Source organism: Centropristis striata, chromosome 13 (assembly GCF_030273125.1).
Source record: "Centropristis striata isolate RG_2023a ecotype Rhode Island chromosome 13, C.striata_1.0, whole genome shotgun sequence".
Lineage (NCBI taxonomy): Eukaryota > Metazoa > Chordata > Actinopteri > Perciformes > Serranidae > Centropristis > Centropristis striata.
This window is the reverse complement of record NC_081529.1, coordinates 5,544,569-5,572,474: the sequence shown is the minus strand read 5'-3', so window position 1 is coordinate 5,572,474 and position 27,906 is coordinate 5,544,569. Positions and strand designations below refer to the sequence as shown.

Below are 27,906 nucleotides of genomic sequence, written 5' to 3'. Positions count from 1 at the left end.
CAAAGTTAATACGGAGTATCGACTCCGTGTAATGTCTCTAGAGCACGTTTGGGGCAATTCGACTGGAAAAATGCCTCCGAAACAGGTTAAAAAGACTGCTGCGGAGAAGTCGTTACCCTGCCAAGATGGCGACAACGCAAGCGATATACCTGAAGTAGACCCAGCAATTGTAAAAGTCATGGAGGCAATGACGGCAAATATCACCAGTGCGATCGATGACAAGCTGGACCATATGCTGCACAGTATCAACGATAACATATCACAGTAACTTAACGAGATTGGCAACCGTTTCGACAAGGCAGAGGGGAGGATATTAGCGGTGGAAAATACTGCGGACGAAACAGAGAAGCAGGTCGCTAGCTTTTAAAAGGGAGCTGCAGAACATCCCCGGGGCTTGCTACACCAGCTTCACTCAGAGTCAAGGTGAATGACTCCACCAAAACATTTCACACTCCGGGCGAAGTGTCTGCCTACATTGACTCTCTAAAACTTTCATAAATGCATCCAGTTTGTGAACGGGACAGTTTGCCTGTCGCCCTAATAATGTGAATATTTTCCTTAGCTCTCTAGGAGAGATGGGATGTTATGTTATTGTTATTACATCTAACTTGAGCAGGAATGAGCTTGTTGTCCTATCTCACTCAACATTCTATCATCCTTTGCCTCAAATAGTCGAGGGGTATGTATCTTAATTCATAAATCATTACCATTAAAGGCTGACAAATGTATTCAAGATGTCGGAGGATGGTACATTATCGTTAAAGGTACATTATTTGGTAAGAGTGTCTCTCTAATGTACTATCCCCCTAACCAACCAACAGAGCTAATGACAAAGGCTGTTACAGAGTTTGCCAAGGTAGAATGTGAACAGGCAATAACAGGAGGAGACTTTAACTGCCTCTTGGACCCTCACATGGATAAATCATCCACAAGCGGCCCTTGACTAAAAGGGCCAGGGCAGTACTGGAATTATGTGAGGAGATGGGTTATTTAGATGTGTGGAGGACCACACACTCAGGAGAGAAGGATTTTACCTTTTACTCAAATGTCCATAAATGTAGCTCAAGAACAGATTACTTCTTCTATCCTAAATCAAATCAGAGTCTGGTAACCTCTTGCTCTATCGGAAATATTACAATCTTAGATCATAACCCTATACTCCTCCAGCTTCTCCTTGAAGGAAGCAGTCCTTCCACCAAGATGTGGAAATTTAACTTTTCATTGCTGAGGGACCCAAACTTAATTTCTTATTTTACTTCTGAACTTAAGATATTCTATAAAATTAATAACACATCTGACGTCTCTCCCTCTACCCTCTGGGAAACAAGCAAAGCATACTCTAGAGGTTTAATAATAATAATTACGTGAAAACTAAAAAAAAAGATGCTTCACAGCGACAAATGCATACATGCATGGTCAGAACAAAGCAAATTACATACAGCTACATGACACTCACTAACTGTGTGTGTGTCTGTCGTTGATGATAAACAGGAGGGCTGACACTGACCCATGAAAAAAATAAAATTCCAGCCCCTTAACAGTTTTATGAAGTCATTACCATCATTATCATCAGAGCAAAGTTGGACTTCGTCCAGTACTTTGGTTTATGTATCAAAGTAACTGCAACTGACATTACCATTAGTCTCAGCTGTACGTTGTGTTTAATGCTATTTAACAAATAACATGTGAAATAGACATAGTAGTTTGAAGCAGCTGTAGTTGCAGAGCCTCTAAGTTACCATTAACAATGTCAATTAAAAACACATTCAATGTTAGTTTGTACTCACAAATCCACAAGATGCCAAAAGAGGAACGGGGGGAAAGGCTGTGCTGTCAGGCTGTACACAGTACTCTGGCTGGTGGCAACAGGTCAAAAGAAGCTTCAGCAGGTGGGAGACATCTACTCCTCACAGGGTCATGGTCCTCTGTCTAACGAGAACAAATGTCTCTTCAGCAGTGGTGGAATGTAACTAAGTAAATTTACTCCAGTACTATACTGTACAATTTTGAGTTGTGTGTACTTAAGTATTTCCATTTGTTACAGCTTTATACTTCTATTTCACTACAGTTTAATGGGAATATTGTACTTTCTACTCCACTACTTTTAGCTGCCAGCTTTAGTTACTTTATAGGTCAAGATTTGATGTTCGAGGCCTTCGTGAAATACTCGGATCATCCGCTACTCAAAACCTTTATGGACCTAAACAGCAGTGGACGGCTCCCTTTCTCTCCGTTACAGGACGGAGAGATACAAAAGATGCTTCCCTTCTACAGCCATCAGGCTGTCTCATTCTAACAGAGATTCTACCAGACTAACTGAATTTCCCCTCGGAGATAAATAAAGTAGTTTTGATTGATTTGGATTACCATGAACAACATGAACAATTAGGAGTGAATGAGAGCGTGATTGTCTGTCTCTATGTGTCAGCCCTACGATAGTCTGGCGACCTGTCCAGGGTGTACCCCGCCTCTCGCCCAATGTCAGCTGGGAATGGTAATGATTCACTAAACAAAACACAGTTTACATAAACACATCGTTACAAACAATACCATAATATATATATTATGTTTACATAAATATTGTAAACAAAGTTTACACAAAGAACAAAGACAACAAAGAAACACAAAAAAACAAAAAAAACAAAGAAACACAAAGTTTACATAAACACATCGTTACAAACAATACCATAATATATATATATATATAAAGTAAATAAAAGTAAGTAAATAAAAGTACTAATACCACTATATATATATATATATATATATATATAGTGGTATTAGTACTTTTACTTATCTAAGGGATCTCTTTTCATCACTGCTCCTCAGTCACAGGCTCATAATAGGTTACCAAACGAAAGTAACAACAATGTTAATCAAACCTACTACCATTCCACAGTAGCATTGATTGCTGCCATAGAGCTGCTTCTCACATTTATGCTAATGTTGTTAGCATGCTAACGCGCTATTCGCGATTAGCATCACATTTTACAAACTATATCGAATTTGTACAGTGGAACTTAAAATACACACACATTTTAAACCTTATCTATACTACGATAACTGCTCAACCAAGTGGTTTGCTCTCTGTTGGCGGAAATTATGGAGATATTATTACTTTTCTGCCAACATATACGTTTTTTCCCACGTCTGCTTTAGTGTTAGCTAATGCCTGACTAGCCTGTAGCTAACGTTACCTGAGCCTTGCTATCTCTACAAGTTGGCTAAAAATTGGATTAAAAACAGTAAAGGTACTACTTACATGTTTTAAATGTAGTATAAATCCATGGGGACCCCAGACACAACCACAGAAATCGAATTTATAAATATGTTGTGGGCATAGACATGCCTGTGAGCAACCAGTTCAAACTGGTTCTGTGGGTGCAGCTTGGTTGTCATAGGAACCTTTGATCTTCAGTTTGTTCCAACTTGGTTTAACAATTTCATTACAATTTAATTTAACAAAATAATAAGTTGTTGAAATATTGAGCATTTTGTGTGAATTAATAAACAGTATTATTAGTAGTATATTATGTACTATATTTGGCTAAAACAGAAACTGTTCCACTGAAGGGCTGTTTCATATTTCGTCACACTATTAAAACAATTGCCTAAGGCATTATTTGTCAAAATTGTTGTTTTTTGCCTAAATCATCTCCTCATGACGCCGGCCTACATCCTCAGTTGATCAGATCATGTGATTTTACCCCTTTAAGATAATGGCCTATGTCAAGTGTGTGACTTAAGCAGATTTATTATGGCTAAGTCAACATAAAATGTGACTTACGCAATTTTTTTAACATGCCTTTGTGACTTAAGCAAGATATGGTAACACTTTATTTTGAAGGTGTCTACATAAGAGTGACATGAACTTTGAAGTAACATTAATGCTCATGATACTTGTCATGTCATGTTTCTGACAGGCTTGTGTGACTCTTATGTAGACACCTTCAAAATAAAGTGTTCCCATATATTGCTTAAGTCACAAAGGCATGTTCAAAAAATTGCCTACGTCATGTGTTTCTCTTAAGTTACATAATTTACACACAGTGTTATTACTATGCCAATAGCCACCCTTTGTTACATCCTTTTTGAGTGAAATGATCAATAAATGTCATATGTTACACATTTGGTGAAGTTTTTTGTGTTTCCTGCAAAACTTGAAAAAATGAGTTAGGCGATTATTTTAACAGGGTGACGATATACATTATAATGGATTTTTCTTTTTAATCAGCCCGGCTAATTAAAGTATAGGACTCTTTGGTATTTACAGACACTTAAGCTATGTCTAAATTCAGGGCTGAATCCTACAAAGGATATAACCTTCAAAGGACAGGATACATCTGAGACAACCATTTAGAAACCCAAACCAATGTTGCATTCAAGTGTTCCTAATTAACTTGTAAAGTAAAAAAAAAAGAAAAAAAACCTCAACAGGCAGCTTACCTCAAATGAGCAAGAAAGGCTTTGTTCAGTTATCAAAATGTTTGTCCCTTCACAGTACAGTAATGTTCTATACTATATTTAAACATTTTCAGCCAAAAATACAGAATCCAAGAAGCTTTAGTGTTCAACAGAAATCAGGAGCTTTTAAGTTCTCAAGCACCAAATCATATTTAAATCATCTATTCAATTGACAGTTTTCCAGGGAATCTTTTCCTGCTCTAATACCTGGAATTTTGAATTCACAAACTTATTAGGGCCCGAGCAGGCAACGACCTGCGAGGTCCCTATTGTATTTCGAATGATTATTCTTTTTTTTTTTTTAATTATTATTCCCAAATGATCGCATATTTCACTGCCTGAACATACCCCAAAACTCATGAAACTTTAAATATAAGTCACACATGGTGAAAATTTTTATAATCTATTGTCATCCTGAATTTCCACCACTAGGTGGCGCTATAATAAAGGAAAGTGCGTTCTGGCTAATAACTCCCACATACTTTATCGCACATTCAAAAAACTTATATTTTCAATTACTCCTGCACACTGTCCTCTTCAGTTGCAGTAAGGAGTATAATAACGTAAGAGCTTTATGAAATTTTCCACTCAATAACTTGATAGTCTGTGTACCGAAACAATTTTAATAAATCTTTGAATGGCGCATTGTTATGAAGTAGTATGTCCCAAGTACAACAGTGTGTACTTTTGTAAGGGCAGATGCAGTACATACTGAAAGTAAAAAGTATACGGTTTGGAATGCAGCATTTATCTGGTTTAAATTGAAGGCAACTTTAAATCTTAAGAGTAATAGTTTGGCATTTTAGGAAACATGCTTGTTGTCTTTGTAGCGAAATTAGATGAGGAGATCGATGCTCTTTTCTCATCCAACCCTCCAAGCAAAAACAGCAAATAAATGTATTTTCCAAAATGTCGGACTATTCCTTTAACAGTGTTTTCAGGTCAAACACTGAGGGCAGCAGAGTGGTGTTTTTGTTTTTATAGAAAATTTTATTCAACATACATTTTCCAGCAAAAAGGCAATATACAGGAATAGTTGTCGTACACTGCTGCTACACTGAGGATTTTAAACTGGAAAAGATCAAATTAAGGTGTGATTCTGCAGGTCATCTTTGTACTGCACTTTTTAACAAGACAAAACCAATGCAGTTAGTATTGAAAAGAAAAAATAAATCCAAATGTAACAGAAATCAGAAATCATCAATGGTACATCAGGAACGCAAAAAAAAAAGAAAAAGAAAACCCTACACACAAGAAATATGAACACCTGGCTCCTTTTGTACCCAACAACAAAGGCGTGTTTCTCTTAAATTTTACACGTTCATATTTTTAAATATACAATTCTTAAATGTTGTCTTTACAGAGCCAGCTATGCGCTATTAGGGGAGCATTCCATCTGTGCTTTAAAAGAAACAAAAGAAAAATAAATTCATAGGGCTTAAAGTGTTTCATACAATGCTGGTTTTGTCTCTACACAATTCCTCAAACCTGTGGGCTCGAAGTGTCTGCAGCTCCCTAGCAAGCACAGCGCAGTTACTGCTCCCAACCACCTGGAGGCGACAATTTCAATCAAGAGAATAAGCTTGTGTGTTTGTGTTTGTGTGTGTGTGTACGTTTGCGTTTAGAGGAGGAATGATTGAGAACGACATTAAAGCCCCCTGAAAACAAACAAAAAAAGGAAGAGAAATGTCAAGGGGGTAATGTCCGTGCATGTGTGCGTGTTCTTTAAAAGTCACTGAGCAACTCAAAACCACAACCAAAATGTACATTTGCCAGTCCTGAGAAACCTCTGACATTAAGTGCCAACGTGCAAGATGAAATACAGACAATTTCCTCCTTATTCTTTCCCCATTTATTTTTAAACAGATGCTGTGGATTTTATTTTATTATACAAGAGCTGCAGAAAGAGACAAAAAAAATGTATTCATTTTTCCTCCAACCAAACTAAGTGAGAAAGAATTGCGTGTAAACTTGGAAATACTTGTTTTGTTGCACTAAAGGATCGGAGCAGAAATATATAAAGAACCACATCAGGGCAACTAGTGAGCCTCAGGATGGATGCCAGTTTGAAGCTGCAAAAATGACCACGGGTCCTCTCCCCTCTTTTTTTTTTTTTTTTAACGCCAGTTAGTCCTCGCCAACATCCTTCCATCAAACTCTCGACACAGCAGCATGACGCCTCTTCAAACAACTCTTTATTTAAAAACAACCCCCAAAAATCTGAAGGGAAAAAAACCTGGTGTGTGAGGTTGGGAAGGGAAACAAAAAGTAAGTCTAGAAGTCAATCTATATATTTACTGTGTAAATTAAATTAGATTTTATATAAATATATATATAATCCAATTTAATTTGTCCCACTTCCAGACAGGGAAAAAAGTAGGTAGAGAAGCCAGGAAACCAAACGAACAGCCTCAAACGTAGAGGGGGACGACTTTAAAAAAAGAAAAAAGAAAATAAACAACAAAATCAACAATCAGGAGGTGGTTGGTGCAGTTTATTTTGTGGTTGAAGGATAATCCGTCAGTTGCAGCAAGATCCGAATCGCTGTAGACGTAGTGCCGGTGTAGAGCTGTAGAGGTGTCCAGGCAGGGTGTTAGAAGTGATGAACACACACATACGCACGCACACCCACACAGTCTCACACACACACACAAACACACGCACACACACACGGTTGGTTACAGTCTGTGGTTATGGTGTGTTAAAGTAGGTAGGGAGGAAGGCGGAGCAGGAGGAGGATGAGGAGGACAAAGAGGAAGGGCGGGCTGCGTTTAGTTGTGGATCTTGATTGCTTTCTCCAGGTAGGTGTAGCGACCTCTCTTTGGAGCTTTGTTGAAATGATCCAACCCTAGCCAGGGCCGCGGGTGGGACATGTTACCTGGAAGGAGATGTGTCAAAGAGGTCATGATACTGAAGAATATTTCAGCATTCACGCAGGGATAAAGGGGGTCTACTGGAAATGGAATATAATGTTCAAAATGATGTTTAAATTAAACTGAAATTATGACTCATGTTAGCTTAGAATGAGCCAGTTCACTTCATATCAACATAGTAAGGCTTTACATTTATTCAAAATTTTAACATGTTTGTACATAGTTAAAATTTGAACTGTAATTCAAAATGTACAGTCTGTAAGCGTAATAGACAGTTTGAAAAATCGTTTGCCTTGTGATCCAACAGAGGGTGCTCGGAAATTCACTATAAGCTTAAGCTACTGCTGGCCCTATGACCTGGCAGTCAGTAAATGAAGCTTGTAATGTTATGCTATTGGCACTTCTGGACATCAAAGCCGCCCTGAGCGGACACTCACGACACCAGAGCGTCAGAGAAGCAGTGCGTTCGAGATCAGGTCTGCTTTTGGACTCTGTACTAAGCAGCTTTCTTTCTGTACAATGAAAACAAATCTGCAGACTAACGTTAGCCTGCCACCCAAAATAGCAAACAGTACCCCATCAGGCAAGATTCTCAGCTGACTGGAACCAAGACACTGCATCAAACTGCTATGACATCATCTTCACCATAACCCTTCATTAGCATCAATGCAGACGCCATTTTTCTTAAAATCTGGGGCAGGTGAATTATAAAAACTTGCTATTGACGTGTCCGACTGTCTCCTCTGAGCAGTCAGGGGTCTGCAGTGTTTCATATCCACCTTCAGCTTGATTGGAACCTCGATTGAGGTGGTGAAAAATAAGACCAGGTTCTAACCACAATTTTTGCTTCATGGAAAGCCAAAAGTAAACCTTTTGCCCTGGAGCCATGTGCTGTGCCAACGCAGTGGCCCCATTTTAAATGATTGATCTCCCTGGACTGTCCTGTGATGCATTTGAATGTTTTTTTTTTTTCTCATGGAGTTTGATTTGACTTAGTTGCACTTCTTACTACCTTCAGTACAGTAACAAAAACACCAGCAGCGATTGTGTTAGCAGCAGAAGCAGTAAATACCTGGCTGTGGTTCAAAGTCCTTCAGGTTGACCTCATATTCGTCTTCAGTGATGTACTGATGCCGCCCCATCATCACAATCGCAAACTTGAACTGAGAACAAACACACACAAGCATGTGTTACTTGACAGTCTATCACGGTTTACCTGCAAAGCATACTAATAATACTCAAGGGATTTCTGCCACTATTTCTTCATTGGATAAGACACAGAAACATTGTATATACACTTCTTTGTTTAAAACTAGAACTGCTACATTGTTTAATGTTGTATGTATAAAAGTGTCTTATTATCACAAGAAAACATTTAAATTTCACTGAATACAGCCAATTCTCTCTGAGTGTGGTGCTGTACCTTCTCAAATTCTTTCTCCTGAATGTCCAGCATGGTCTGGATCCTCCTCATCACCTCCCGAAATGACTCGCACTGTGGGAAATCAGAAAAACAGTGCGAAGTTAGACATAATGTTAAGTAGACGTGAAGCTCTTTCACACATGTGAACAAACAAACACACACCTGTCTGATCTTGAGCAAGAAGGGGATCCCGAAGGTGCCGAAGACTTCCTTGTGGAAGTGCGCAACAGGGATGAGCATTTCACTGTCCTTGTCCAAATCCACCTGGTCCAAAGGAATCTCCTGAGAAGGAGAAGAGGGAGAGAGAACAGACTGAGTCAAGTCAGTCGATAACTTTAGAGCAATCTGCCTTAGTTACTGGCTTTGAAATGTGTGTGGAAAGCATTAACTGTATGGAAGAAGTGGACGTAGCCTCCGGGTCTAAAAAGTAAAACCAATGCAGAAGTGCCTTAAATCTGCATTCTTCCTAATGGCCAGCAGGGGGCGACTCCACTGATTTTAAAAAAAAAGAAGTCTGATGTATATCAGTTCATGGGAAAATGACCCTACTTTACACTTGATTTATTACCTCAGTAAACATATTTTTTAGTTTAAGGTCTCAATCGCTAGTGTCAAGTCTTCTTCAATACTGCTTGATGTTTATTTTGTAAACTATGGTCCTATTTAGAATGAAATAGACGATAAAGCAAGGTATGCTTTAGGGTGTGGCTATGTTGTGATTGACAAGTCGCTACCTGATTGACCTATCAATCAGAATAGAGAGGTAGCAATGTGAATCAATGGCACTGCGTATATTATAATATCTGTGAACTTGTTTTTTACTTGACATTAACATCCCAATTAATCATAGCATAGCTGGTATCTACTCCCCAGCCGTACTGTCAGGTGAAAGGTTACCAGCGTATGTTCCTTCAAAATAAACCTGCTACCTCAAAGAGCAGTTCAATACATCCTGTTAATGTTGACCTCCGGTGTTTGAAGTTTTCTCCGTGCTGCAGTGATAAAGTGCACAGGGTGTGGTTCGTACAACCAGCCATTACGGTTTTTAGCGTAGTTCAAGTACATCTGACTTTCAGCCACAAGAGTTTGGTGCTTCATATTGGTTTGAAATGTCTTCAACTGATTATTTGGAAGAAGCAAAGGCCTGCAAATGATGGCTGCCAAAGTGTCTGCTTGTGTAGACAAACTTAGCAGACTGGATCAAAAAATATAACAGTGTCACGATGATGGTCTGTTAAGTGGAGGAGTTGGAAAAACGGCTAAAAATAAACTAAAAAGAGAAGAGACACTAAAAACAGACGCATAGGGAACGCCTCACACACACACACACACTTACCTCTATTCTGAAGGTGCGGCTGGCAGCCGGAGATAAACATTCTAGCAGCTCGTCCTCCTGGTGAACCCCGATGATTTTATAGCTTACTATCTCTAACAGCCTGCAGGGGGAGAAAGAGAGACAGAGGGATTAATATGACATGGCAGCTTTTCAAAGACAAATTGTGAACATAAAGGCATTAAAGAGCATAAAATCAAATTAAACGGGATAACATAAAAATTGGTCTACAAAAATAATTGGAAGCAGATATTAAAATCTCACAGTTGTTAAAATCAACACTTTTATGAAAACAAATCTGCAGGCTGTTACTGCTGCCTTAAATTTCAGTAATTCTGAGAGCAAAGGCCGGTCTCACCAAAGTGACTTAAACAACTAAAATTAACAAATTTTATATTTGGGGGGATAATTGTCACTCTGCCTGTGAGCTTAAACTATATCTGGCACTTAGTAAAGGACTTTGAACATCAAGATTAAAAAACATTTGGCGGTGTTTGATGTCTTAAGATTGGATTAAAAGCAGCTGATGGCTTTGGCAACATTGTTTCCTTCTTTCTCCCCACAGTAAATGTACAGCTCCACTCAATGGCTACCATCTAAGTAGGGCTGCTCAACGATGACGATTATTTAACATGAGTACTCCCTGACATTGGGAATATCATGCATTTGTTTAACTTTTAAAAACTGGACTTTTTAACAGTACATTTTCTTTAACGTTAGATATAATTCAATTGAAAAAAAGGTGAAGAAAATTGATGCATACATTTAAAAAAAAAAAAAAATCTATATAGTTGGATAAATAACGTAAAAAAAAAATCTGAACGTTTAACATATTTACATACATAAAAATATAAATATAAATAAAGTAGTCCAAAATTAAGTTTGTGATCTGATGGAGATCCGTGGTCATGATTGGAGCTGAGCCCACTGGTAGATAATGTTTGTGTAGCAACCTTCTCAGAAATACTTCTGTGGAATTTATGGAAGCAGACACAGACACACACAGACACACACACACACACACACACACACAGCAGGTATGATACCTGAGCTTCTCCGAGCCTTTTTCAGAGAGCTCCACTGCCTTTTTACATTCTTCCAAAAGGTCCCGCACACAGCCGTGTTTGTCAGGATAGAGGGTGATCTCCTGCAAATAAAAATCACATGCACAGTTACTGTCTGCACTGTGATCATACTAACACAATTGACTTATGTGGAGTGACATATTTCTCAGAAGAAATGTGAGCGAGTTAAAAGTGTTACCTCCTCTCTGAACTGGCTGTTGAGCCATATGGATTTAAAACTCCTCCTGTTCTCGAAGTCCGTTATCTTCATCTTTAACTGTGGAATGAAGAGAGAGAGAGAGAGAGAGAGAGAGAGAGAGAGAGAGAGAGAGAGAGAGAGAGACACAGACACAGACAGAGAGACAGACAGAGAGAAATGATTAGTAAGCAGTTTTGTGTTTTGCATTCAGGAAGTTAATTGGTGGCTAGCTACTGCCTGTGGTCAAATGTGTTTTCATATTTTAGGGCCAACAGGTTCCAGTCTAAATTAAATGTGTGGTGTCCACAATATAGCGTTTCCCACTTGCAGAAGGATTTTTCTTCTTACTTATCTGGACAGCTACAAAAAAAGTGTCTCTAAACTGCCAGGGAGACAGTTTTATTGAGAAAACAATATTACGATGGAAGGTTTTGAATGCTTGGCTCATCTTTACTGCAGGTTTGTCTTTTTTTGACACAGGGGCAACTAGTTTAGCGGACAGCTTTCCACTGGACAAGGCCCTGATCAGCAGCAGCTTGCATAAAAACATCCCCACAAATGTGGTGCTCTAAGTTCAAGTTTTTGTGAGTTGAGGTGTTCAGGGCTGCAAAAACATGATGCACTGCACTATACTACCACGCTAAGCTGCTTTATAATGAGCATCTGGTCTGGCAGGAGAAGACACCTCCCTGTTGGAATATCTACTGGTTCAGTGACATAAATCTAGTTTCTCCATCTTAAGCACAGTTTACTGTATGGGCATAATAAAACAAAAAGCATCTTTAATTAGTTAGAAAGATGATACTGCATCAATCAGACCTCATTCTGACAGAAGATTTGTCATTTTAGGGGAGGAAAGGCACAGGAAATAATGATTAAAAGTAGGGCTGAAACCAGATTATTTTCATTATTGATTTATCAAAATTATTTTTTGTGATTAATCAATTAATCTTTATGTTTATTAGACATCAGAAAACAGTTGAAAAAGATGAAAAATACCCTCACAATATACTGGAGCACAAGTTAAGAGCCACTAAATATGTAATTTTGTCCAACCAACAGTACAAAATACATTACATTTACTATAATGCAAGATAAAAAATGCAGCAAATTCTCACATTAGGGGAACTTAAACAAGGTCTGAATGAAATAAACATGAAAAACACGAGAAACAGTTCAAAACGACAAACAACAAACTAAGAAAGAAAAAGACACCAAAACAGGGATTACTTGAAACATTAAAGCTTCCTTTTTGGCATAATATCAGCTGTGTTGGAACAAAATACACTTCAAAAAACTCCAAAAACAAATAACATACTAAACCCAAAAGACCCCTGCAGTCCCAGAGTTGGCAAAGCTTTCCTACCTGCTGATAGTAGAGTTTCTTGGGCTGCCGAGGCTTGAAGAATTGCAGCAGGTCCCGCAGCGTTCCCTCATAGTTGTGTCTGAGAGGATTCCCTGGACCGTCCCTGTACCTGGCCACCACACCACCAGGCAGGGGGGGAGGACGACCAAGGGGAAGGAAAGAATAATGACAGGAGAAGAGAAACAGAGGGTGGGGGGAAAAAGAGAGAGAGAAGAGGAGAAGGAGAGAAAAGAGGGAGAGGTGGGTGAACAGGAAAGGGAAGATGAAAACATTGAGAGATGCGGAGGCAGAATGAAGGAATGGAGGGGGAGCGAGGAGGACGAGAGGGAGGCAGAGTGGGAGGAGTTAGAGGAAAACAACAAAGAAAGGTGGGGGGGGACAGGTTACGCAACATTTCTACTGACAACCGCAAGTAATCAAATCAAAAAGGCAAACATGGCAGGCTGTGAGACTGAGAACAAATCACGAAATGTACACCATGTATTCATTTCTACATGTCAAGCAGGACTTTTGATAATTATTTCAAAGAGCAGAAAGTCTTATAAAGAGGAGCATCAGATCATGAACTCTGACAAAGACTTCCACAGCCCAAAATTCAATTCACGATTTCCCCCTTAAATAACAATCACATAGCATCAGATAATGCAAGAAAACGTGAATGGGTGCAACACAAACACCCTGCTTTTGTTTATGGAGCTGGTAGTGATGCACCATTGTAGTTCTGATGATTGTTGTGATTCGGCCTGTCACAATAACAACAATAACGACTCATCGATCTCAGCAAAGGTCATCGAGGTTGTGACCATATCCTACGATAACAGACTTTGTGTTTACATGCATATTCATTGACATTAGAATGTCCCCAACAATTAATCCAACATTATACCAGCTGCTGACCATTATAAGACTTGGGTGCAGCATGAACGGTAAAAAAAACTATTCTAAGAAGTTCTGATGTTGTTTCTGGTTGAGCTGCTTCTGTCTCGTATGCTCTGTGTGTCACACACCCACACACATAGTTGGAAGTGAATTGCTCTTGGAAAGGTTATTATGTTATACAACATATACTGCTCTAGTGCAGTTTTCAATTGAAAGTCACAAAGGATGAACAAATATCGTATTCTTTTTCATTTATATTGTAGACAATATCCCATATTTTTTGCGAATCATCACATCAGTTGCATTAAATTGTCTTAAAATGACAATAATATTGTTTGTAGCATTATTTCGTGACAGGCCCAATTGTGATAAAGCTGTTGATTACAATATTTTTGCCACAATAATGGTAGCATGAAAATGTATTCTGGCAGATCCTTAAATTATATTGTATATTTTTTTACACCATGAATCTATTTCACAAAAAGTCAACAGTTACACTTTTTAACGCAATCGTCTCATTTAGTGTTGTAGAAGAGTGAAAAGACAGCCCCTTTAACCCATTGACGCCGGGAAAGCATTACCGCATTTCTACCATTAAAGCCGGGAGCGATGTTGCGTCACTCTACCATTAAGGCCGGGACAGCGGATACGTCGTTTTGTAGTATTTGTATTTTTTTCCCCACCTATTTTCGGTCTCTTTGCCAATGAAATGCATCAGAATCATGATCAGAAGACATGCGGGAGTGTCGCAATGCAACATTGGACTTTTCCAGAACTGATAAATCATGGCGGAAGACGACTATAGCGGAGGAGCTCAGCAGTAAGTGACGGAAGCAATCTAGACAAAACAGCGCCGATGATGACTGAAACTGAAACTAAAACTGAATTATTAATAATAATAGTAATAATAATTGATTGTGATGATGATATAAGAAATCATGACTGTTTCTGACTTATATTACTTTATGCGTCGTTGAGTACCCTCAAAAGTGCAATACATAAAATGTAATATTATTATTTATTATTATTATTATGATAATTTTTTATTTTTTTTTATTACAGTAGGCTAATGAGAACCATGTCTATTTCTTCCAATGGTCATATCATGTTTGCATCTTGCTAATGGGCATGTATTAGTATTATGCATAGGATTTTTATTCAGTCACATTTAACATTTGCTGAGTTTGTTGATTTTTTAAAAAACTTTATTGAAGGTTTGGACAAATAAACTCAACTTCGTATGAAAGCCACGGGTATAAGCTCTCAAATACTTTTTGAATTTCATTTTTATCTGCTACAGAGGCTGAAAAATCTATTCAGAAACTTCAGGTTTTAGGGGGTCATTTGAAAATCGCCCATAGGTTTTTCAGGCATTTTTTTCCAGGCGCTTTAGGCATTAATGGGTTAATGGGAACGCACACAGAGCGTAAGAAAGAAAGTGTGTGTTGATAACCACTGTCGTGATATCCGTTATGTCTGATCACAGCTTCAGACGTGTGTGTTTGTGCATGTGTGGATGAGACAAGCCTCCTACCCCTGTGACTTGAAGAACTGCAGCAGCATGGGATCTGTGTTCAACCTCTGCGCTACCGTCTTGGCCACCTGACAAACAAACAACAGCACAAACATTCAAACAGGGTTCACCACAGGCCTGTCAGATTTCATCTGTGTCTGCTAACTGAAATGCCAACAGAGAGACTACAAGGGGGGAAAAAAAACAAAAACAATTCAAGATAAGATTTATAAAACATCAAGCTCAGAACTTGGCAGGTTTTAAGCTTTCAGAGCATCAAACAAAGTAACTTTTTAAAAGATCCCCGAGTTTAGTAACAGTGTCCCCCAAATGACCTCTCAACTCGTGGCTGATGTTTCATATACACAAAACAGTCATTTAAAGTGCCTGAATGGCCCTTACCTGAAAATAGTTCATGCGGTTAGAGAGTGTGACAACGAAGCCGGGGTCGTTGTGGATGGTCTTGTCACAGAAAATGACGTCCACCCGGTGGTAGAGGTCCCGGAAATAGTCCTTGGCCGTAGGCAACTCGCTGCTGTCATTCTCTGGGTCGTCCCTTTATGATTGGAAGAAGGCAGACAAATGGATTAATTGAGGTACAGAGTGTGCAGTGTTGACAGGAGAAGGCAGAAAAAACAATGTGGGGGGAAGAGTCAGACAGATGAGACAGGTTGGGAGAGAAACATTTAAGAAGAGTGTATGAAACAATAGATGGATCGAAACCAACAGATCCATCACCCCACTGACAACATTTCTAACCAAGAACTTCCTCTGAATGAACGCATTCTTCTCATAGCACCCCCCCTCCTCTTCTACCTCTCGGTTGTTTCTCTGTATTTCATCAGAAACTCCAAAGAATCCAGAAACGTACGAGTCCTCTGTCTGTCTCTCTGGTGTTTTATTAGGACTAAATATAACAAGGCGTACTGTGCACAATCAAATCATACAAGTTCAGGTTTGGGTGAATTTCCTTGTAACAAATTTCAGTTCTGTTTATATTGAGTTTCACTCAGCAGAAGCATTGTTTGTATCTCTGAGGTGGTGAGTTTATTTCCCTCCTCATACAACATTCAATTCTTTATTTAAATATTTAGAATTTGTTGGCGCTCAACCTCCACTAACTTCAATTAGCACTACCAGAGGTCATAAACTCCACAGGGTACCTTTGATTATACATGTTTGCCCTGATATATAATTTACAAAACCACTTAGCCATGCAGCAGGAATGCAAAGGTGAGGGTATTTTCCCCAACAGTTACTAAACTTGCAACAACACAAATGTTACCAAAAACATCAGACATTGTACAAGAAAAGATCATTGTCGACTGGGTTTAAATCCAAAATAATGCCAAATAAGACATTTTTGAAGCTGATCATGGCTCCTCTAGACAATGATAATGACTCCACCAGAAGGGCCCAAGAAGCTGCCCGCCGCTCTGCTTAGCTAAAAATATGCAGTCTATTTTTTATTGCACAGAGCAGATCAAGTGTTGCAGTTTTCCAAATAAACACCCTGTGTATTCTCATAATCGTATATTTATGTTGACAAGTGTTGCTGGTCATGTGCTGTCGGAATAAATGGAAAAATTATTTACCGACTGAGAAATATCATGTATCATGTATTCTTGGTAGCGTGCATGTTGTTTTAACATTACCAATTAAAGCTCATGAACAGTCAGTTGAACAACTTCCCAACCTGGGAGATAATACGAGGGGCATAAAACAGTCACAATTCTATGATCCGTGTTGCTCATAATTGAGCTTTTACAGATATTGTGTTTTTCTGGAGGCAAAGCGCAACAAATTATAAAGAAACCATTTACTACGCAGCCTACTTATGTTAGGTGGAAGTAGAATTATCGGGGGGAAATCAACAAGTCAATATAATCGTGCAGGCCAAAGCTCTGCTTCTGAAAAGCTCAAATTTGGTATGAAGCCGTGGGAAAGACAGAACAAACGCCAGCCACTGTGCAATGTTGATAACATACTTGTATTACACAAATTAGAGTTTATTTGATGAAAGTGGGTGCCGATACCCAAAAATGAACTGAATGGGTTTTATTTCTGTTAAAAAAAAAGAAAGAAAAAGAAAAATGTGAAGTGGGTGAATGCCTGCAGACCGAAAAACACAGAGTACCATGGCAGTCCTACCATGCAGCTGTTCAATTAAAAATATAGTGATACAACACACACAGATGCAGACAACGGTCTTACTTCTGGAAGACAATGATGTCCCCGTCCATGAGCTCATCCAGGGCCTTGTCCAGAGAGACATCATAGTCCTGAATCCGCTCTGTTAGATTGGGCTTTACTTCCTGTAATACACAAGGCATCATTACAAATTTTGTAAAAAATAAATGTCGGTTGGGTGCACAAGAGTACTTGTAGTGTTAACACACAAATACAGAAGTGATGGGAAAAAGAGCGATGCTTCACGTGACAGTGTGAAAGTGTGCTCAGGAGAGTTTGTGAGACAAAGCTTGTGTGCCAGATAGAAGCACACGAGTGTGAAGGAGCGACTGAAGAGTGAGAACAAGTGAGAAAAAAGGCAGAGGAATGTGTCGGCAAGTGAGCAGAGCTACATAAATAGATCACCTCATAGAGGATAAGGCTAGTTTCCTGCTGAAACCCTGCTCTCTCACACATGACTGGTAGAAGGTCTCCTGGTTACAAGAAGGAAAGAGAAACAGAAACATGATTTAAGCTTTAAGTTCCAGACATTTTTATATATCATGTAAGTATGACAACTTCAAATAGACTTGCAGGCTCTTACTTATTTTGCAGGATATAGGTGTGTAGATATGTCCACAATAATTTAAGCTTCTGGTTTTGGGGTCATACATCTTCAAGAACAACATGACATCGTCTAAAAAGGAAGACACAAAGACATTATTGCATCAAAGAAATTGCTTAAATGACCACAACTCATATTCAGATTTAAATACCAAATACAAAAAGAACTGTGCAGGGCTAAAACTACTCTAAAATTCAACTATTATATTAAATTATGTTACATTAATCATAAGTCCAGTGATCAGAACCTGAGAAGCAGCATTTCTAGTATTTTAAGTTGCATTATTAGTGTGCCAATAGAAACTGAATGCAACATCAGTTGTCAAACAAAACCTTGAAAATTAAACAGAGCAATGATGTTGAGGTCAGGCCGCCCTGCTGTTTGCACCTCAAGTGTCACTGAGCTCTCTTAATCAAACACCATTAACAAAATAATGTGTAGACACACTGGATGAGGGCTGACATGCAGGACTTACGGTCTTTGTCGAACTTGGGTAACGTGGCCCCACTGGCCGCCATCTCTGGATCCACCGTCTCCAGAAATATTGTCCAGGGGTTCTCGTTGTCGCTCAAGTCTATCATCTGAAAAGCAAACATGCACCAATTAAAAAAAAAAAAAAAAAGTATAACACTCTTGCACAGAATGGCTAACGCACTAATGTGCACAAATGCTCATGCAACAAAACATGTATAATGGTTGGTATCTGGTTCTGCTGGTCCTGACCAGTGTATAAGCTTAAACCAGTTTGATTTTATGCAAACAGGCTGAACCAGTATGTCATTAAGACATGTTCTGGTAAATTAAAAACAGAGCCTAAATCAGCAGCGCCACAGTGTTAAGTCAAACTTGTATTGCATTAATAAAATTCATTACACCATGATTAACATCATTTTCTGCTTGTTTATGAAGAGGCTAACCGAGCATCTAGCTTAGCAAAATGTACTGCAGAGCCAAGCCTGGCAACATAAAAGATCAAACCACATTAGAGGTGTTCAGGTGGAACACATGTTGTGTTTGTTTACCAGAATTTTTTTGGGGGTGGGGCTTTTTACGGCATGGCAGATAAAGTCTTAAACACCACAAATAAGGAAAACTTTTGGATTTGAGTTGAAAAACAGATGAGACAGTGTAAGCACTGCAGGAGAAAAGTCATCACCAGACAGCAGACGAAAAAAATCCCAAAAATGTCCAATCAGTTCCAAAAATACCAACACAGGTTACACCAACAAACAGACTTACCGACTTGTTGCAGTCAGCCTCGTAGTCGAGCATGGCGGGTCGCTTGGTTCCATTGCTGCGGGCCTGCATGGGCCACAGCCTCATCTGGTCCTGTGGGAAACCCTGCAGTACCAGCAAAACAACAGGTGAGTTTCATTTAAATGCACTTATGATAGACAGGTGTGAAAGCAGTTCATAAGAACAATTTAGCAGCATTTTGGACCATCTCAGACTAAAATGTCAAACTTTCTTTCTTTTTTTTTTCCTCAAGTCCCCATGGTATACACATCAACTGTTGATTGACTGAGGGGAGAACTAGTTTAAGTGTGTATACATGTTTTGATATACACTGGTGACTGATAGTCTGGTTTACACATTACATGCAAAGAGGAAAATCTACAATCCTTCCCTCCTAGAGGGCTCTGCCTTGATATAGAGCGCATGTGGGATGAACACATTTAAACACAACATCTAGTTTGTTTTTCCTGTCTCACCATGGTCTGGGAGAGGGTCTGGACAAACTCTTGCAGCGTGGAGCTCTTCAGGACCTTGAAGACAGTGTACTTCACCTTCTCCTCGTCATACATGTCGTTGCCCTGATGACCACAGAACTGGTCCTCCGTTACGATCTGTAACAAGAAAACAAGAAGAAAAAGACCTTAGTGACTGACAGTACAATCTGACAAAGACTTAAGACATGACAATAGAGCACCAATAGCATCATGATATGCAGACATTTGGCCAGATTTCAAAGAAGTGTCAGAACACTGTAGCTGCAGTTTTGTTTTCCCAGCATTTACCCTATATTCACTCTGCAACTGTAAAAGTTCAAAAGATCTTTATTATCCTCTACTGTTGTGTTTCACTGATTGTGGGGCTTTGAAGGTACAAATATGAGGCATGGACAGGACGTGACACCTGTGCAGGAGCAGAGCATCTCCATTATAATCAACTGAAGTTGCTACACTGACCACGGAAGTGACACCAGCATTGTGGTACACAAAGACCAGAGCAGAAGGGAGACAGGTGAGGTGAAGTTAATGTTGTTGGTAGTGAACGACACACTAACATGCTGACAGATTCTGTGTCCCTCATTGGTCTCTGTGAAGTTTGCCTGAAGTGTTGCAAAATAGCACGAGTGTAGACTCTGTTTCAAAAATACCTTTTACATGCTACATTGCTTGCCTGCAACTGCTCATATGGTAACTTAGGGGGCAAGTTGGTCTTGTGTAGTCTGATTAATTTGGCATGGAGTAAACACACCAGTAGGAATTTTGTTTTAACCCATTGAGACCTAAAACGCCTGTAAAAAAATGGCTGTAAAACCTCTGGGTGATTTTAAAATAACCCCCTAAAACCTGAAGTTTTTCTGGAAATTCAACAGAAGTGTCAACGTTACTACTAAATAATAGATTTTTCAGAGCTTATACAAATACTACAAAACGACATATCCGCTTTCCCAGCTTTAATGGGTTAATGAAACTCGACTGAGGTTTGATCCTGACATCCTTCACCACTGTTTGGAAAGAGTGACAGGTGACTCAACCTCAAAAGTGATTTTTTGTGCTGTGGATCTAATTTATGCAAATGTGATGAGTGGTTCATATGGATTTAATTTTTACACTTATAATAAAAGTAAATAACTATTTTAAGAAGGATTAAACTGTCAAATTTGAGAACAGAATTTGGTAGAATGAGTATATGTATCTTACATACATTTCAAACAAGGAGTTAGCAGTCAGTAACTAAGGGTACAAAATTAATTTCTCTTTGTGATATAATCTCAAACACAAAACCTACTACCAGAGTGTACTTTGTCTCGACCTGAGGTTCACTACTGAGATCAGTTTAAACATGTGAGAAAAGGAGTCTTTTCATTACTTTTCTCAGGAGAGGAACAATAGGAAGAGAAATGAGCCTTTTGTCCCAATACTAAAATAATATAAGGCTTTAAACACAGTAGACATTCTTGTCTTTCTACAAATCGTTTCCTTATTATTACTGGCTGCTCTTCTAACATCACCACCACAAAGTGACTGACTGCCACAGCTCAGCTAGAGCGCCCACATTCTTCCTGCTGCAAACAGGTCGCTCTCAATCAGAGGAAGCAACTGTCCACTGCTTTACTGAAAGGTGTAGTTGGCCATTTTGTTGATCACTCAGAGAACCATCTATGCGTCTGAAATTGTATTGATGGAGTGGTAATGCAAACTCATAATATTCCTGGTGATTTTTTGACAATAGACACATGCTAGTTTCCCTCCAACTATGAAACATATCCAACTACTTTTGCAGGTAATTAATGGTAAAAGTCAGTTAAAGCTGCACAGTTTTCATCTTCATTGTATTTAATGCTAATATGAAATATATATGAAATATAGATCGCTCAGTCAATCACTCGGAAGTCTTGGCGGCCGAGTTCCAAAGAAAACTGCGCATAATACGACGGCTACAGAAGCTTTTAAAATATATAAAAATATAGTTAGATTAGCTTGATTTGACCAATTTACTGTTCATCAGACAAATGAGATAAGAATCAGTCCCTCTGCCTCACTGCCCCAAGGACACTACGCTGAGAGGAGAGTGAATGACAGCTCTCAACATAGACTTTCAATTACCAGCTGTAACAATTTGAATTTAGCCAGAGCAAACCCCAGCACCCAAGGTCAGAGCAGGCTTAGTCTAACCACTGCTGCTAAAAAAAACCCACTGGAGGAATAACTGTAGATTTTACATAAAGATGTTGATAGAGCAACACAACTACATTACAAGTACCTTTTCAGTTTTAACTCTTAGTAGTTATGCACTCTTACAGACATAATATATCTGGCAGCACATCCTCCACATCCCAGTGTGCAAGACCAAAGCCTGCAAGGGTCCAATCTGCTGGTTTGGCACCAATAGTGCTACACTGCTTTACGTACTTGCACAGCACTATAACAACAATGTCAGGAAAGCTTCCAGGTTCCTCTGTGAAACTCTAATAACACCAAAACAGCAGATTTATACTCTTAACACTTAATATTTGCACTAAACAGCCTTCACCAGCAAAGTCTGCAAAGCATCAAAGCACCTAAGAGCACTTGGCCTTCGTCTCTTGCCTATTGTCCAAAAGCAAATAGAGTTTTAGCTCACTAAAATAGAGAGTTTTGGTTCAGATTTCTCAAAACTGTGGTCACTGTGTATCCAATCTACCTCGTCATCTGTCCACAAGAGCCACATTTTGGTATTGCCATAGCAACTTATATCAGAAAGACTAAAAAAAACAGGTATTAAATATGTATAAATGAGTAAATACATAATGAACCGTTTTGATTTACTATTGATTTTTTAAATGCCACTAAAGGAAAAAAGTTCACTACATATGCTCAGAATCTTTTCCAAATGCTTGATGTTGCCTTTTCTGCCAATTACTGAGTCAGAGAGTGGAGTTTCTTTATTTTTTTACAAAGGGAAAAAAAAGTCTGTTTTCAAAAGAAATATCCTTATACATGTAGACGGGGCCTGAAATAAAGTGATCTCTTACCTGGACCTGCATGTAGAGGTGAGCCTCTTGGCGCTCCTTCCTCTTCTGTGCCTCCACCCTTTTCTCCTCCTGCAGACGCTCCACCAGCTGCTGGGGGATGTCCACGTCAGTCATCGGCTGGAGCACCTCACCTGGAGTACAAGTACAGATGCAAGTGAGAATCATCAAGCAGAGAGAGTGCACTACAGTAGCATTTTATGTTTCTACATATGCATTAAGTGCTGTACTAGAGGACAGATAAGCTGAGGATGTTGAGGAGAGCTTTTCGTGTATTTTTGGGAACAGTCTTGTTTAATTTTAGCCAGAAAGGAAGACTGAGATGGAGTCACTTACTGAGCTTGGACTCACGGATGTAGACCAACATGTATGCATTGGTGCAGTGGCGCACTGACAGGTCGTCGTCGTGTCCACCATAGTTGTGCTCTATGGCCTCTTCCTTGGTGCACCGCGACACCACGTCGTCATCAAACTTACACCACTGGAGAGCGACAGAAAAGGTGATGGAGAAGAGGGGGGTGGGGGTTGTGACAGAAGGATGGGTGCGGTTGAATGGGGAGATGAGGAGGAGAGGGGAGGAAGTGAGGGCAGGAGGGGAAGAGTAACCACGGAAGGAGAAACGAGAAAACCAGAGAGCACTTAAGACAACTGTTTACATCAGCCCAATGCCTACATGCAGAATCATAATGCTTAAAAACAAAACACTCATTTCTTTAACAATCTTATGTCAGAATATTCATAAACACCCCACTGTCCTCTTCTTAAAAAGGGCGCTCAACCAGTTAGTCCTGTCTATCACTCATGAAATAAACAACAGTATACTGCACTCATAGCTAGATGGGAGCTCAGCAGGTGATTGGGAGCGGCAGAGGTTGGGTTAGTGGGTGTGTTAGTAGGTGTTATACATACTGGGAATTGTACTTTTTTTGTGTGAAACAAACAGACACAGGAACTCAGTTGAAAAGCTTAGAGACAACAGCTGGCCTCGTCAGTTTTTCCCCTGACAGACAATATGTTTTCCACTATAGCTAATTCAACACCGGTATTGACATGAAATGGTAAGATACCCATCTGTCAGGCAGATTATCTGACTATTAACTGTCAGCTGTGAATCTCAGTCGGTAGCTCAGCGAATGCTTCACCTGGCTGTGCACACCTTCGAATGTTTTATGGAAGAACTGGCAGCTGCTATTGTTTATCTTGGCTCTGGCTAAGCTGTTTAAATGGTGGAAGCAGAGAAATGACAATGTTCTATGGACATCATTAGGTAGAAATAGGTAGAATATAGTTCTTAGCTGTAATTCAACATAAAACTGCAGGCAAACGACCAAGTACATGAAGCATCATGTAGCACGTGACCATTTCTGTCCTCACTTATTCCCTTAAGTACATACTTCATGTAAACAAACCTTTTCCCTATCAGCTATGCACCAATCATTTTTAAAGAAGAAAGTACATATTGTATTATATTTTGATATTACTGTAAATAACAGACAATATCACCAAGAGAAAGTAGCTTGTTATTAGCATTGGTAATTCACCAGTCAGTAACCAGTCTCCCTCGAGCCAGCTGTCACTTTATTAAGATTCTTGTAGTGTAATGAGAAATTATAGATTGCTCCTTTTTTCAGTTACACAAATCAGACGTTCCTTGTCCATTGTGGTTCTGTCAAAGCATCTGACAAACGTTCAGCTAGCGCAGTGCAGCTCTGAGTCACTCACAGCCAGCCAGTTAGGACATTCCAATAAAAACTATGTCATCATAATAAATCCATACATAAAGTATTAAAGAAGTTGAGCACTCGTAGCTCAGTCTATCCCCAGTAAAAAAACAACTGGCAGTGTTATTAGTGCAGAAACCCCAACCCTGCCCACAGATTTTTTGGTGTAAGGTGTATTAAAAAAAATTGTCCTTACTATTGGTTCCTTGACACTCACTTTGCCGTCTCCTTTTGGGTTAAGATAGACGACATAGTGACCGCCGTGGTTGTCTCCGCTGTGCACGAGCACAGCATGCAGGATGTAGTTGGCCGGGTCTTTGGAGTCCGGCTTCTGGAGGAACTCGTCCAGGGGTAACTGATCCGGAAACTCAAACCTATAGAGGTGGGATGAGGAAGGGCAAGATGGAGAATGGGAGGATGGAAGACACCAATGAGAGAGGCGGGGAGGGAGAGATGGAGATGAAAGGAGGTGGCAGGCAGGAGAAAAGGGGAGGCAGAAAATAAAGACATGAAGATAAATGGGTAGAAAAGGGTCAAATATTAAGATTTAATGCAATGAAGAAAGCAAGCGGTTATGATTCAAGTGTGTGTGTGTGTGTGTGTGTGTGTGTATTCATAACAAAGCCCTCAGGGGGCCAGGTGCCAGTGGCAGCGTCACAAAGATGACTCAGAGCTTGTTGGGACGCTTGAGAGGAAAATTAGCTATTCTGGATGGCTGCGCATGTGTGTGCGTTCTGAAGTGTCACATTATCCTGGTGGATTATTAAAACACCATTAGCTCCGAAAAAAGCTTTACACAGAACGATACAGCCGACAGGAAACACTCTCACTGACTCACTTTCTCACTGTTTTAGTACAGGAGGTCAGAGCATGACATTAAGAGAGCGCACACTCAAGTGCTGTTTCTGGAAATAGACTGCTCCTTTGGCCTATGTTAATATGGACCAGAACATCTCTGAACTTGCGTCTAAAAACCAGCCGCTGACGCATTGTGTAACAGGAAGCACAACAGTGTGTGTGTGTGTGTGTGTGTGTGTGTGTGTGTGTGTGTGTGTGTGTGTGTGTGTTCTTTTTTTTACTGGTGTTCTACCTGTCATTTATCTTGATGTTTTGGTCGGTCTGCGGGTCGTACATGAACCTCATCAGCTGCAGATGGAGGATTGGAGGGAAGGTAAGGAACTTCACCCCCTTCTCTGCTTCCTGTAATGCAAACAAACGTATCAGGCATCTGGTCAGGACATCCCACTGACGTTCACTTTTAAGCCCTCAATGTTTACAGGATTAATTAACCTATTTTCCAGAATTTTACATTTTCCTTGTAAAGTCAGCAAGTTCCTGTTTAATTTTTTTTTAACTAGATCTGTCAATAACTTATGAAATGACCTTAAAACTGGAGTAGGGAGAGTTGCCCTAATAACCTTTCAGCATACTGTAAATCAAGTAGTCTGAGAGAAAACTAGACTTCTGCTATTATTTTATCTATTTTATGGCTTTCAAAAATCTAGTCTGTGACACGAGCCTTTGGCCAATCGCAGGTCATGTCAGAGAGAGGCTGTTTCTATTGGCTGCTCTACAAACGCAGATGTGTACAGACTTCAAACACCTTTTTAAATGTGAAAAATAAAGTCACGGGAATTCCTTCATATCCACAGCAATCAATGTATGTCTTGTCCCGAGTGAAGAAGCCAAGAGACAAACAAATATGATGACTAGATCATTTTATATTAAATATTAATTAGTTATGGTTTACATAAATTAATGTGTAGATGAAATATAAAGGTTAACATTTCCCAAACTTTCAAGACTGAGAGTCTGATTCAGTGGTAGATAATCACCATTACAATAAATGCTATTCCAGCATTGGCAATAACTGCCTACACTACAAATAGTTTGGCCTTCTGCTAACCTTAGCCAAGGAATCACAGCTGCAGCTAATATAAGTTCATGTTGATGGGCTTTACAGGTCAAAAAGTTTAAGAAACCAGGTAGTTCTCATAGACCTGCTATATAACGGCATCAGATGGCATATTCTTTAGCCTTTTCCAGAAACCTGCCTACCTTAGCTTTGAATAATTGAGATATTGCAAAAAATAAATTCATAAATAGATATAAGGAACTAGAATAACAAAGAACAAAAACACATAAATAATTTAGATCCAGTCAGTGTGAAGCCTCACCTGCAGGCCGTGTTCTCCTGCGTCGTATTTGTTGTCTCCATCTAACTGTTCGGTTGCGACATAATCTTTGAATGACTCGAAGACTGGAAATAAGCAGAGAGCATCCATGAGGCCAAGAACAAATCCACATTGGAAAATTAAAAAACAGGCCTTGTATACTGTAAAAAAAAAAAACTGACGCTCAAAGCATGAAATACAACATCTTTTTTTAATGAGTAAAGAATGTGAGGGTGAAAAGTTTAAACAATAATCCATTTCACTAATTATTTAGGTTTTTAGAATAGCCATGAAGTAGTGTTGTTGTTGCTACTCACTGTTCTTCTTTCCTTTTATGCTAAGCTGGATGTCATAGTAGTCCTCTATCCGCTCTGACCGGTAGTCCACGTGCTTACACTGGATATATGACTGCAGGGTAACACACACACACACACACGGTTCAAATTGTATGATACAAATGAAAAGTCAAAAATGTTATTTCTAAGACGGTCACTTCTTGATTTAACCTCCTACTATTCTTAAACAGACCCTATTGCACGCTACATCCTGTGCTCAGTTAGACTACTTCACATCATCATTACTGTGTTAACAAAAATCTACAAGAGTATTTACATAAAGCATGCTACGCTGGCATTACTGTGTACTCTGACTTCAACAAATGAACAGCATCAAATGATTCAAAGTTTTGTCTTTTTGAAATGTAACTCAAAAGGAGAATGTGTAATTTATAACTACACAAACTGTGGCCGTGACCACGAAGACAAGTCAGACAAGAAAAGGTAGAGAGAGAAAAACATACCACCATCTTTCCTCTGAAGAGCTTAGGGATGGTTCCCTCAACACAAGTGCCTTTCATTTTGTTCTCCACATTGTCCAGGAGCTGGAACACACACACACACACACACACACACACACACAGACAGAACAAGTCAGTAATTATTCAGCCTGCATACACACACACATACCCAGATTCTTTGAGAGAGTATGAGAGAACTCACCACTCTGCACAGCTCCTGAACATCATGTTGCATGAAGCTATCTAGTGTTTCCCATCTACACACAGGAAAAAAGAAAAAACAAAGCAAGGCAATTAGATACAATACACACAGATCAGGAAAGACTTGTGGCCTTTAAATATTATTAACAAGTCTTGAGGCATTACACACTGGGGGCGTTTCTTTCTGTGCGATTCATTTGCACCTCAATTTATTTTTTTGGAACTGTTGATTTTATCATCAAGCAGTACTTTCACTCAGAAGGAAAATATTACCCAGTGAAAAAGTGATGCAATTTTTTGGAACAAGGTTGATTAATAAGTGCATAAATGAGGCATCGACCAATAACACTGTGCAGAGAGGGCAT

General features: G+C 39.3%; 2 protein-coding genes across 6 annotated transcripts in view; both read right to left on the bottom strand.

Annotated features, from left to right (window-relative positions):
• The window catches only part of LOC131983176 (pentraxin-4), a 90,238-nt gene extending 86,821 nt beyond the window's left edge, over positions 1–3,417 (bottom strand). The window contains exons 1-2 of one of the 2 annotated variants that reach the window (XM_059347842.1): positions 3,263–3,417; positions 1,788–1,929 (exon numbers count right to left, since the gene is read on the bottom strand). The gene's annotated coding sequence lies outside the window, so the exon portion shown is untranslated. The remainder of the gene's footprint in view (positions 1–1,787; positions 1,930–3,262) is intronic. The other variant, XM_059347843.1, reaches the window with a different exon arrangement.
• Positions 3,418–5,433: 2,016 nt separating this feature from the next.
• usp7 (ubiquitin specific peptidase 7 (herpes virus-associated)) overlaps positions 5,434–27,906 on the bottom strand; it is a 33,716-nt gene continuing 11,243 nt past the window's right edge. For 3 of the 4 annotated variants that reach the window (XM_059347832.1, XM_059347835.1, XM_059347834.1), the window contains exons 8-31: positions 27,543–27,597; positions 27,344–27,424; positions 26,862–26,952; positions 26,548–26,630; positions 25,461–25,570; positions 24,567–24,744; positions 22,986–23,130; positions 22,653–22,783; positions 19,621–19,755; positions 19,148–19,249; positions 18,384–18,489; positions 17,888–17,980; positions 17,710–17,777; positions 17,329–17,429; positions 15,517–15,670; positions 15,136–15,203; positions 12,723–12,831; positions 11,357–11,434; positions 11,140–11,240; positions 10,097–10,196; positions 8,923–9,042; positions 8,761–8,832; positions 8,410–8,500; positions 5,434–7,342 (exon numbers count right to left, since the gene is read on the bottom strand). In XM_059347832.1, coding sequence (XP_059203815.1) covers positions 7,236–7,342; positions 8,410–8,500; positions 8,761–8,832; positions 8,923–9,042; positions 10,097–10,196; positions 11,140–11,240; positions 11,357–11,434; positions 12,723–12,831; positions 15,136–15,203; positions 15,517–15,670; positions 17,329–17,429; positions 17,710–17,777; positions 17,888–17,980; positions 18,384–18,489; positions 19,148–19,249; positions 19,621–19,755; positions 22,653–22,783; positions 22,986–23,130; positions 24,567–24,744; positions 25,461–25,570; positions 26,548–26,630; positions 26,862–26,952; positions 27,344–27,424; positions 27,543–27,597 — 2,479 coding nt within the window. In that variant the 3' untranslated portion in view covers positions 5,434–7,235. The remainder of the gene's footprint in view (positions 7,343–8,409; positions 8,501–8,760; positions 8,833–8,922; positions 9,043–10,096; positions 10,197–11,139; positions 11,241–11,356; positions 11,435–12,722; positions 12,832–15,135; positions 15,204–15,516; positions 15,671–17,328; positions 17,430–17,709; positions 17,778–17,887; positions 17,981–18,383; positions 18,490–19,147; positions 19,250–19,620; positions 19,756–22,652; positions 22,784–22,985; positions 23,131–24,566; positions 24,745–25,460; positions 25,571–26,547; positions 26,631–26,861; positions 26,953–27,343; positions 27,425–27,542; positions 27,598–27,906) is intronic. The other variant, XM_059347833.1, reaches the window with a different exon arrangement.